The following is a 12,545-nucleotide window of genomic DNA, read 5'->3' as shown; positions in this document are numbered from 1 at the left end:
TTTTAGCAATATTCCAGCAATATCACGCACGTCGGGGGTTTCACACATTGTACCGATGTGGGGAATCGAACCCGGGCCTTCTGCATGACGGCTCCCGCACAGAACCATACCTTGAAACCTCTACCACACCTCTGAAAATCATCGTAGACAGGTGTGTGGACTGGTTGGTCACAGAACCATACCCCACAGAACCATACCTTGAAACCTCTACCACACCTCTGAAAATCATCGTAGACATGGGTTTGGACTGGGTGGTCATTGGTTGTCGTTGGCGTGAATCGCTGTCCATGTTATCAACCATTGGTTCTCTTGTCCCAGACTCTGAATATTTACTCCGTGATATGGCTGCAATATTGCTAACTGTCGTAAATCAAGAGTACTAACACGTGAAACTACCAACATAAACTAATGTCGACCTGTATCATCGGAACGACACAACGGGTCTGTGAAAACACGCGAACCCTTCTCGGCGTTCAGACAAACATTTTAACGTGTGCAAGTGGATCAAAGAGTGTGTAATTCCGGTTGGGATCATGTTCGGGGCTGTCTAGTGTCACATGTACATTGCTCTTAATGACATGATCATAGTACACCTTTACCCTCCCCTCATGGTTATCTGTGAAATGATGGTGGACTTAAAAGCACGTTAGAATATATGGATGTCAACTTCTTTATTATGAGGAACACAACGTTTCGGAGTATATGCTTACTCCTTCATCAGGTGAATGAACAGTTTCATAAAAATCAGATCTTAGTTCTCGCTTTCGCTAAACAAAGATCTGAGGACATCCCATTACGGGTCACGTCTGAACGACCTTTCATCCGACCAATCAAAGCGTCGCTTACCAGATCATGAAAGTGACAGTCGGAATGTGATTTCTAATTATGCAACCTCGAAATCGATAAAACGGGGTATTCCGAACGACAGTTCCGGTCTGCACGACTGATTCCGTCAAAATTATCGTCTGTCTCTCGCTTCCGTGAGATAAACATTTGAACGGAGGAGGCATTGCACAGTACGTGGGAAGCACTGCCAAACAATCGCTAGACATTCCGGAAGTTCGTTTGTTCAGTTTACAAATTTTTAATCGAGAACGCAACATATTTTTCAAGCATAGTCTGAAATGGAAGTCGCCAGGTTGAAACGAGTGCCGTAAAGCTCAAGAAAGCTGCTTTCTAAATGTCTGATGTCGACTTCTTGTTAGTCGTTTCAGTGATCGGTTCGCGAAAGGTCGTTCTGACGTGACTCGTAATGGGATGTCCTCTGATCTTTGTTTAGCGATAGCGAGAACTTAGATATGATTTTAATGAGATTGGGTGAATGACACAACGTCATCATTCACCTGATGAAGGAGTAATATACGTTGTGTTCCTCACAATAAAGAAGTTGACATCCATATATTCTCTTCCTTATGTGAATCACTTCTAAATGCCTTTCAAAGACCTTAAAAGCACGTTGTACTCTCTCAGCAGGGTTTTATCTGTAAGATGATTTAGCAGTTGAATGGTTGGGGTAACCGGCAATTTGGTGTTCCGTGGAAGCGCTGGAAGGCATGAATTTGTACACTGGACATGCTCAGTGCCCCAGATAATCTTTTCAACCTCATGAGTACTGTACTGACGAGTACCAGACATATTTTTTTCAAACCAATAAGTACCATACTGCTCGTTTGTAGAATTGATGAGTACTGGTATGATAAAAATGTTATATACACATTGCAGTTATCATTTTCTATCTGTCCTGCCCTCCAGTACAGAGTTTATCAGGTCGTTAACGATTTGTGGACTATAACTAGACCATCTCGACATGAATTTGTAGGCATATTTGCTTGGACATTCGTCAACACACTTTGCGACGCAATCATTCAAAAAATTTGTGTTGAACATTCGGATTTTATAACTGCAACCATTTATCATTAGAGCGTATAGTATTTTTTGCCCACGTGTATGTTACGGTTGTAATTTGCAATTCGTCCGTATTTGACTTGTTTTCACCCCTACAATACGCCGATTCGACATATATTTGGAGCACAGCACGGTACTGGATGCCACTTTCCTCTCTTTCCCTCATTAAATCTCAAAATGCATTTTTGGATGGGTCTGATGGTTGTAACATATGGGATCGGGTTCTTAATGATTTGCTAGATTTCTTTTCGTTCATGAAAATAACTCAATTTACTATATATCGTTTGATTTTTCAAGATGTAGGTACGACTACCTGACGTTTAGCCCCTTTCCATGGAATTCCACATTGGCCGGAAACACAACGAGATTATGTGGCAATTGGACCACAAAGCCAAAGCTTTTACGGAAAGTGATTCCTGGCAACATCTTGTTTCTGCATTTCTCGACGGATCATTCTTTCCGGAGACCAGGATTCAATGCTACAATCAGCCTGATGAAGGGTAACGTCTTAAGTGAACGACATATTTATGTTCATATTTATCAAACTGTGTGAGAGTTATTTTCATTATAATATATTACTTTTACATAGATTGTCAGACTTTGTGCCTTTCTGATTGCGCAACACCATGTCCCGATAGCGTGGAGCGTTGCTCGTGGTTTCCGTCACTCGGTTACTAAGAGGTGGCCAAGATAAAACTGGAATATTGGTGTTGATTCTTAACGTAATCATAAGTTACAGGGACGTATTTTGGGTGACAGTATTAGATATGCTTTGTGACCGCAAGTGGACCAGTGTGACGTCATGATGCTCGTACAGGCCGGACAATTCTTGACCTACTCGTGTTATCCCGGAACAAGCCGAATAGCTACTCGTGCCACTCTCGTGGCCATTTTGCACCTGGGTTTCGTCTAAGTGCTAGCGAGCATAGCTAAAGAAGTGTCAACTCGTTGCGTAATGATTCACGCATATTTCACCATATGTCGTATATATTCCAGATGCTATTGAAAACACATCGGGACTTACTGTATTATACAGTATGACTGGACACATTTAACTGTATGTTGGGTATTTTTTAAATGCAAGACCTATGTAAAGTCAAAAATTATTCCTGATGGACTTTTTGACCGAAGTGCTTGAAGTCTTACGCGCATTCTGATTGGTTTGTCGTATTTTCGCACATAACATTTAGTCAGACAGGCAGTCAGTGTGGTTTTACCCCGCTTTTAGCAATATTCCAGCAATATCACGACGGGGGACACCGGCAAATGGGCTTCACGCATTGTACCCATATGGGGAATCGAACCAGGGTCTTCAGCGTGACGAGCCAACGCTTTAACCACAAGGCTACCCCATCCACCCGCACATAACATTCATCGATATGGGGAAGAGTCTTCATGCAGGTTACGGAAAGGGGCGAGTGGTAACGAACGAGGCCGGTCAGCCGACTTGTCTTGAGTTTTGAAAGGCGGCTACGGGATAATAGGATAGCTGGATTTTAGCACGAGTAATGTTGATAATGGTTACATCCACTGGGCGGGTCTGTGTTGAGATCACCTAACACTAGCCGTAGGAGCTAACTACCTTGTTTGGTGAAGGTCACTGTAACCCAACGCAAAGATTGTTTTTCAACTTTTGTTGTTTTGGTCCAGATTCAGACCATCTTTATATGACTGACTTTTGCGTTCATTGATTTTCCATGACCCTCACATATACTTTTCCTTTTACTCCCTATTTCGGCAGCTATTTGACACTTAACATTGTCTGGCGTGGACATGTTGAACTTACAAAACAATAAACTCCATTTCAGGAACGGATCGGTGTGGGGATGGACAGTGGGGCTTAACGGAGACAGCATGTGTGAAAGGAAGTACACATGCGGTTTCCATTACGGAGGCTGAAGTCGCCTGCAGCAGTAATGAGCAGTCGCGTCTGTTACTCGGCGCCGGTTTCCTGGGTTTCTTCCTAGATGCAGCAAAGCTTTCAAGAGACAATGGTTAGAATTTCGGTTTGTTTCACCTTTCATAGATCTACAAACAGTCAGTGTGTGATACACGTTGTTTTAATCACCTCAGTAAACAGCCTTTTACTTTTATCCCCTAACATGTTAATGTGATATCCCCGTAATGTGATACACACGGGACCCGGAACCTGGAACAACCTTTCAAAAGAAGTACACGCATGATTCTAGACTTAGAATACACTTACAGTGAACTACGGTTATAACGAACATGCTTATAACGAACTGACGGATATAACGCACTTACTTTTTTGTCACGACTATTTGCTGTAGTTATGCTGTATATATGCATATAACGAACCACGGCTACAACGAACTAAAATTAGTGGTCCCTTTGAGTTCGTCATAACCGTAGTTTACTGTATTTCGTTTCTTCATTCCCTCCTTATTAACAGGATTGTCACGTTCCATGTCGTGATGTACAGGTCCATCAAATGTCTTCAATCTTCATGTAATATATAGTTTGTATTCATCTTCAATTGTACATCGTTTTCTTTGAGACATATTACATATTTTAACGTTTTTTATGTTTATCATATTACAGATTCTGAAAGCCATGTGTTTTGGTACGATGTCCAGAATGACTCTTGTCAAGCACTTCGCGTCAATCAAAGTTTGATGTATGGAAACATCTTCGTGCCAAGCGAGGTCGTGGTCGAGAATGTCTCCTGTAACGACACCTTGCCTTTCGTGTGCTATAAAAACATCACAGGTTGGAACTACAAAATTATCATATATCTCTTTTATCGTTTTTATCACCCGTGAAGATCCGGGGTAGAATACGTCTTCAGCAACCAATCCTTGCTGTAAAAGGCGACTATGCTTATCGTAATAGGCAACTAACGGGATCGGGTAGTCATGCTCGCTGACTTGGTTGATGCATGTCATCGTATCCCAAATGCGTGGATCGATGCTCATGATATCAATCACTGGATTGTCTGGTCCAGACTCGATTATTTACAGACCGCCGTCATAAAGCTGGAATAATGCTGAGTGTGGCGTTAAACAACAAGCAAAACAAAACAAAAAACTTTCGGTGATTATGAAACTTTTTCGCAGTATAATGAATTTACCTTTACGTTTAGAAACAGCCCAAGTGCGCACCTTGTCGTACCAGAAAGTTGGTTTGAGTTTCAAGTTTTGCTGTTATTATGTTTCATTGTGTGTCAGCACTATACCCGTGCTTTTGTGTTTTATCACATGAAGCTTGACACGCCGTGATTTTCCTGAAACACTGTTCAAAGTGGCGTTATATTCACCCATTCACTCATTGTTAAATTCGCAGATTATGTAACACGTTCACAATAAGTGAATGAAACTTTATATTTTTAGAAACAGACTTTTAACCACAGGTGTGTCTGGAACCTGAATATATAATTACAATACATACCAGTTTGTTTGTGTATGTAGACATCTATATCTGCTTTCAGGCCTCCATCACACAGAAGAGCCACGTGTTGTCCCCAGTCGCCTCGGCACCCTGAGCAACACAGGCTATGCAGACTATGGTTACAGGGACGACTTAAAACAACTATGGCATTTCCAGTCGGACATGAATTTCCGAATCCTTATTACATTGATGAATATAGGTTTGGAATATCAGGAGAACTGTCTCTATGACTTTTTGGAGTTCAAGCAAACAATACCGGAAGGTCGTTACTGTGGAACTTCAGATGTCCCACGCCACTTGCTGTCAACGGACAACCAAGCTGACGTGACATTCGAAACGGACTACAGCGTCACGGGACCTGGGTTTCTGTTATCATGGATGTGGTTAGATATGAGGGAGTGTACCGAGAAAACGCTTACGGGGGAATATGGAAATATCTCCAGCTTTAATTTTCCATTCGCATTTCCAGATGTTATGAACTGTCAAATTGTCATACAAGGAGTCCAGGGCAATAGGATCTTCCTCGAATTGGAGTATCTGAATCTACCAGTTGGCCCGGGGAATTACCTTGAGGTGCTTATAGCACAGAACGCATCCCTTCAGGTCGGGAACTCTTACTCCGTGTCTCTACCCTTACGCCTTGTGTCTTCTTCGGCGAATATGACATTAATCTTGAAATCAACATCTGTTCCTGCGAACTGTGGATTTCGTGGGACATATAAACAGCGTAAGTCATATTCAGTTTAGGCGAACCCCCATTATCTCGATATATAGTTTGACGATGTAACGTCATGGTGCCGGCCCTCTCGTTTGTCTGGAGAGATTGATAACTCGACTTACGTTCGGTGGTAGTAACTAAATCTCATTAAAATATTTTAAAATTATTTAGCATTTATTTTGATGGTATTTTATTATTATTGAACAAAAACGTATTCTTTGAGGTTGAGCAAAAACGTATTCTTTGAGGTTGAGCAAAAACGTATTCTTTGAGGTTGAGCAAAACGTATTCATTGAGGTTGTAATTGTATCGAATAATATGTATACCAAATTGTTGTTTCGGCAGTATTAAGGCCAGTTACGCTTATATGGTATGCATTATTTCAATCAGATTTATCTTTTGTTGTCGACTGGTCTGAATAAAGAGAACGATGTGATTCAACTGGGCCTTGGCTTTGAGGTTCGCATAAATATTGAGTCGCATTTTAGGAGACAAAATGTCCCTTCCTTATCTCATTTGTTTTCCTCCCACCTCAATTTTGAGAAGAAATGCCCCGGAGTCATTTACGCAGCTCTAAAACGGTCCACATGAAGTATATGATTATTGTTCGAAACTGATCACGCAAATCCATCATGGCACGTCACAGTAGGACCTACCGTATTCGACGTAATAAGCGTCCAGGGCGCTCGTAAAATTAGGCATTTGGGGGTCTTATTAGAATATAATTTTGGTGGAGAAAAAAAACAGAGTTGAAAGATCGTAAATTTCGTTGTTTATGCTGACAGCCTGAATGATATAAAAGAAAAGTCTATGCGTTTTATACACGACAAACATATTTTTCCAGAATTTAATTGCCCGTAATTAAGGGTGCATATAACACACGAGTGTTTATTATACGCGAATAAATAAGTCTTGTGCACATTGATCAATCTGAAGGGGTGCAAATTGGGATTGTTCACCAGCCAATATATTAGCAAATATCGCCGTGGGCGGTTATTAGAGCAGGGCGCTTATTACGTCGAATACGGTATTTCTTAAAAGTGGACTAAACGGGTAATCGGATGGCCTGGCGCAGCGACTTTGATGATTGTGACTGTGTCAATGTACCCCGATGGAGTTTTACGGTGATCCTACTATCGACCACTTGTTTGCCTTGTCCAGACGTGATTGTCTACAGGATTCCATGATGTAGCAGCAAACATCGTTGCTATGAACTGTTTTAAATAAATGAACAAACAGCTAGCGTGCTTGATTATGTAAGGCTTTACAGTTCAATAACTTGGTAGATGCATGTCATTGTTTCCTAATTGCGTGGATCGATGCTCATGATATCAATCACTGGGTTGCCTGGTCCAGACTCGATTATTTACAGTTGTTAGTCGCCTCTCACAACGAGCATAGTCGCCTTTCACGGCATGCACGGGTTGCTGAAGACCTGTTCTACCCCGGATCAACAGCCTCTATGCTCAGCATATGTGTAATGCTATCTGCCACCAGCTGGGTCATCTCGACCATGTGATGCTGAAGAGCATTTTGCTCCATTTCAGAATTTGGATCGATTGTACCTGTGACGATTGTACATGCTTGCCGTAAGAGGCGACTAACGGGATCGGATGGTCAGGCTCGCTGACTTGGTTGATGCATGTCATCGTATCCCAGTTCCGTGGATCGATGCTCATGAAATCAATCACTGGATAGTCAATCACAGGTCCAGCCTCGACTATTTACATACCGCCGTCATACAGCTGGAATATTGCTGAGTGCGGCGTTAAACAACAAACAATACAATACAATACAGTTCCATAAGGTTCTAATACCCATCATCAGTTATCCAACAAAATTGAATACATTTTATTTGAATTTTTTTGTTTCCTTTAGTGCAACCGCCATTCACTGTTCCAACAAATACAGTGAAGATTGAACCAGGTCAGAAAACGTCGTTAACAAGCCTCAACACCCCATTGGCGTATCCACCGGACGTTCGTGAATCAACTATCTTCCGTGCTCCTGTCGGTCACATGTTGACCTTGAAATTTACCTCATTGAATCTCGAACCTTCGAAAAACTGCCACACTGACTATATTAGACTCAGTGATGTATCACTTGGCAAGTCATCAACCAGGGTCCTAACCACAGTCTGCAGCGACAACATCAACAGCACCAACATCACCTCAGCAGCGGTAGTATCTATTTACAACAGACTGGAACTATATTTTGTATCTGGGAATGAATACACAACGCCGAATAGAGGTTATTCGGCCGTTGTAGAAGCAATTGAAGGTAGCTATCGTTTTTGTTTTATTAATATACTTTAAAGTATTATGTCATGTTTTTATATTTTCAAATGATATCTACATTCTATTCTGTAAATTTATTCATTTTCTGTTATTTAGTTTCAACTCGGGATTTATGCTCAACTGTCTTTTTTCGTGCACTTGACTGTATGAGTAGCTCATCGTGCTGTCAGCCATTTGTTTGCCAGTAAATATTGCGGAAGTGGAAGGGGGATGGATATTGGAATGGGTGCTGTCCGTCCGTCACGTTTCGTTTCCGCAGCAGAATTCAAAAACCATGAGAGATATCCTAACCAAGTCGACAGATAGATAGGTCTAGTGGTGATAGTTTGAGATTTTTGAAAATATTTTTATCGAGTTTCCATGGCAACAACTTTGACTTAGACTGAAAATGGCGGTATTGGCGGGGAATATGAGTATTTCATGCTTGTTTCGGGGATTTATTTACTACGTCATAAAACAATATTCACCCTGTAACCACCAAGCCATGTATTGGCAAAGTGACGTCATCGAATCAAGTTTTTTTGTAAAAAGAAGAGTATTTTGTTTAGACACAGTGTTCGCCGTGAACAGCTGATACTCTCCAACTCGCTCACTCACTAACTCACTGAGATGCATGTCTTTTTTATGTAGATGTCAACGCACATAATCTGATTGTGTTAGTGCTGAATTTGAATACGAATATCATGTTTATTTTAACCAATACATGATTATAAATGGTGTTTCTTTTTAGATCCTGAATATTTGAACAAGACGTCAAGCCTGAAGGACGCATCTTTTGACTCGTGCAGTGAGCAACCGTGTGTAAACGGAGGCATATGTCACCAGATCTCGGGAAATGAGGCTAAATGTGAATGCCCTGGATATTACACTGGTAAATCAATATTTCATATCAGCATTCGCCAAGATCTAATGAAAAATTAATCAGATGGTGGAATCTCTAGGTTAAATACTATACTCAACAACAAAAGTTCCTGTGACACCAATATTTTAGCGTATTTTTCAAACAAGTAAAGTTTGGTTTACAATATTGTAATACATGTATGGAATCAAGTCACAAAAACGCAACTGCTGCAGAAAAGCATGCATGCCATGCAAAAATTGACTTTTATGCCCCATGCATTTCACTACCCAAGAATGGGTATAAAAACATGTGCGTTAACGAGATTCCATATGCATTGTTTAGCATCGTGCTGACAACAACCACTCAGAAATACAACAAAATTACGCAATTATTCAACATTACGAAATGCCTAGCCTGTCCGAAAATGAGCGTCTGCGAGCAATTGGTATGCTTGAAGCAGGATCGAGTCATCGTGATGTTGCAAGACAATTTAACGTCCACAGAAACACCATTTGGTGTTTATGGCAACGTTGGCAACAGACGAATGCAGTCAGAGACCATCTTCGGAGTGGCAGGCCACGCGTAACCAATAATCGACAAGACAACTGGATTCGAACAACACACCTACGAAATCGGTTCCAGCCAGCAACAGTGACTGCAAGAAGCATCCCTGGCCTTCGACGAATATCTTCACAAACCGTACGTCGTCGCCTCAGATGTGCAGGGGTTGTCGCCAGAAGACCCGCCAGACGTCCCATTTTGACAGGAAACCACCGTCAAGCACGTCTACAGTGGTGCAGACAGCCTCTTCGCTGGACGGCCATGCCGTGGGGACAAGATCTATTCACTGACGAGTCTCGTTTTCACCTCAGACACAGCGATGGACGGTTTCGAGTGTACCGACGTCGAGGTGAACGTTACGTCAATCATTGTGTCATGGAAGAAGATCGATTTGGGGGCGGCAGCGTTATGGTATGGGATGGGATTACAGCAAGACAGAGGACCCGTTTGATAGTGATAGAGGGAAATCTCAATGGACAGCGCTACCGCGACGAGATCATCGGCCCTGTTGTTCTTCCGTTTTTGCGTCGTCATGGCCCAGGCATTACCTTTCAACATATTGCCTCATATTGCTCGACTTGTTCAGGATTCTCTTCAACAAAACAACGTGAATGTCATCCCCTGGCTGGCTCACTCCCCTGATCTCTCACCAATCGAGCACATGTGGGATGAGATGGATCGGCTCCTTCGACGTCAACCACGTGTTCCACAGACACTCCAAGAACTTGGTCCAGCAGATATGGACAGATATTCACAGGACTTTGTGCGACGCCTGGTCCATTCCATGAGACGAAGATGTGTTGTTTGCATCGCAACCAGAGGTCGACACACACGCTATTGATTTGTAAATTGACATTTTGGCATGTTCATGTTGTTTTTATGAAATCACGCATTTTCTGAAGCCAGTATGGCAAATTATACCATTTGAACACTTACAGGAGTCTTTTATCTGTTGCAAACCGAAATTGTTTCAGATTTGGTAAAAAAACATAATTTTGCATTAAATCGTATTCAATGTCACGGGAACTTTTATTGTTGAGTATATTTTGATTTTTTCAATATCAAAAAGGTACCAGATTCCATGCGTGTACTGAGGGGAGCCACAGCATACACTGATCACTGGTTCAATCTTGTGCCTTCAAAATACACGATAGCGTACCTTATCCGTTGTTCTATCAAAAGATATTATACGTAATGCATTGTTCTTTCACGCGATAATATACGCTAAGCTATGTCTTGTTCCATCACAAAATATCAAACGTTATGGCTTGTTCCATCACATGATATCACACGCTATGTCTTGTCCCATTACATGATATCATACGCTGTGTCTTGTTCAATCACATATCATACGCAATGTCTTGTTCCATCACATGATATCACACGCTATGTCTTGTTCCTTCACATGATATCATACGTTATGTCTTGTTCTTTGACATGATATCATATGCTGTGTGATTTCCATCACATGATATCACATGCTATGTCTTGTTCCTTCACATGATATCATACCCAATGTCTTGTTACTTCACATTATAACATACCCACTGTCTTGTTCCATCACATGATATCATACCCAATGTCTTGTTCCATCACATGATATCATACCCAATGTCTTGTTCCATCACATGGCATTGTACGCTATGTCTTGTTCCATCACATGATATCACACGCTATGTCTTGTCCCATTACATGATATCATATGCTATGTCTTGTTCAATCACATATCATACGCAGTCTTGTTCCATCACATGATATCACACGCTATGTCTTGTTCCTTCACATGATATCATACGCTATGTCTTGTTCTTTGACATGATATCATATGCTGTGTGATTTCCATCACATGATACCACATGCTATGTCTTGTTCCTTCACATGATATCATACCCAATGTCTTGTTACTTCACATGATACCATACCCACTATCTTGTTCCATCACATGATATCATACCCAATGTCTTGTTCCATCACATGATATCATACCCAATGTCTTGTTCCATCACATGATATCATACCCAATGTCTTGTTCCATCACATGATATCATACTCAATGTATTGTTCCATCACATGATATCATATCCAATGTCTTGTTCCATCACATGATATCATACCCAATGTCTTGTTCCATCACATAATATCACATGCTATGTCTTGTTCCATCACATGGCATTGTACGCTATGTCTTGTTCCATCACATGAAACCATAAGCTATGTCTTGTTCCATCGCATGATATCACAGGCTATGTCTTGTTCCATCACATGGCATTGTACGCTATTCTTGTTCCATCACATGATATCATACCCTAGTCTTGTTCCATCACATGATATCACAGACTATGTCTTGTTCCATCACATATCACAGGCTAGGTCTTGTTCAATCATATATCATACACTATGTCTTGTTCCATCACACGATATCATAGGCTATGTCTTGTTCCATCATATATCACACGCTATGTCTTGTTCCATCATACATCACACACTATGTCTTGTTCCATCACACGATATCACAGGCTATGTCTTGTTCCATCACATGAATCCATAAGCTATGTCTTGTTCCATCACACGATATCATAGGCTATGTCTTGTCATCACAAGATATCACATGCTATGTCTTGTTCCATCACATGATATCACACGCTATGTCTTGTTCCGTCACACGATATCACAGGCTATGTCTTGTTCCGTCACACGATATCACAGGCTATGTCTTGTTCCATCACATGATTTCACAGGTTATTTCTTGTTCCACCACATGATATCACAGGCTATGTCTTGTGTCATTATATCATACACTATGATAAATTCCAGC

General features: G+C 41.3%; 1 protein-coding gene across 1 annotated transcript in view; it reads left to right on the top strand.

The window, feature by feature from the left end:
• LOC124132754 overlaps positions 1–12,545 on the top strand; it is a 91,353-nt gene that overhangs the window by 61,465 nt on the left and 17,343 nt on the right. Inside the window, exons 11-16 of the mRNA XM_048397512.1 lie at positions 2,203–2,405; positions 3,714–3,899; positions 4,468–4,635; positions 5,354–6,040; positions 7,910–8,311; positions 9,059–9,199. Of these exons, the coding sequence (XP_048253469.1) occupies positions 2,203–2,405; positions 3,714–3,899; positions 4,468–4,635; positions 5,354–6,040; positions 7,910–8,311; positions 9,059–9,199 (1,787 nt within the window). The remainder of the gene's footprint in view (positions 1–2,202; positions 2,406–3,713; positions 3,900–4,467; positions 4,636–5,353; positions 6,041–7,909; positions 8,312–9,058; positions 9,200–12,545) is intronic.

This window comes from Haliotis rufescens, unplaced genomic scaffold (assembly GCF_023055435.1).
Source record: "Haliotis rufescens isolate VD_foot unplaced genomic scaffold, xgHalRufe1.0.p SCAF_17, whole genome shotgun sequence".
NCBI classification, from domain to species: domain Eukaryota; kingdom Metazoa; phylum Mollusca; class Gastropoda; order Lepetellida; family Haliotidae; genus Haliotis; species Haliotis rufescens.
This window is presented reverse-complemented; position numbering and strand designations above follow the sequence as displayed.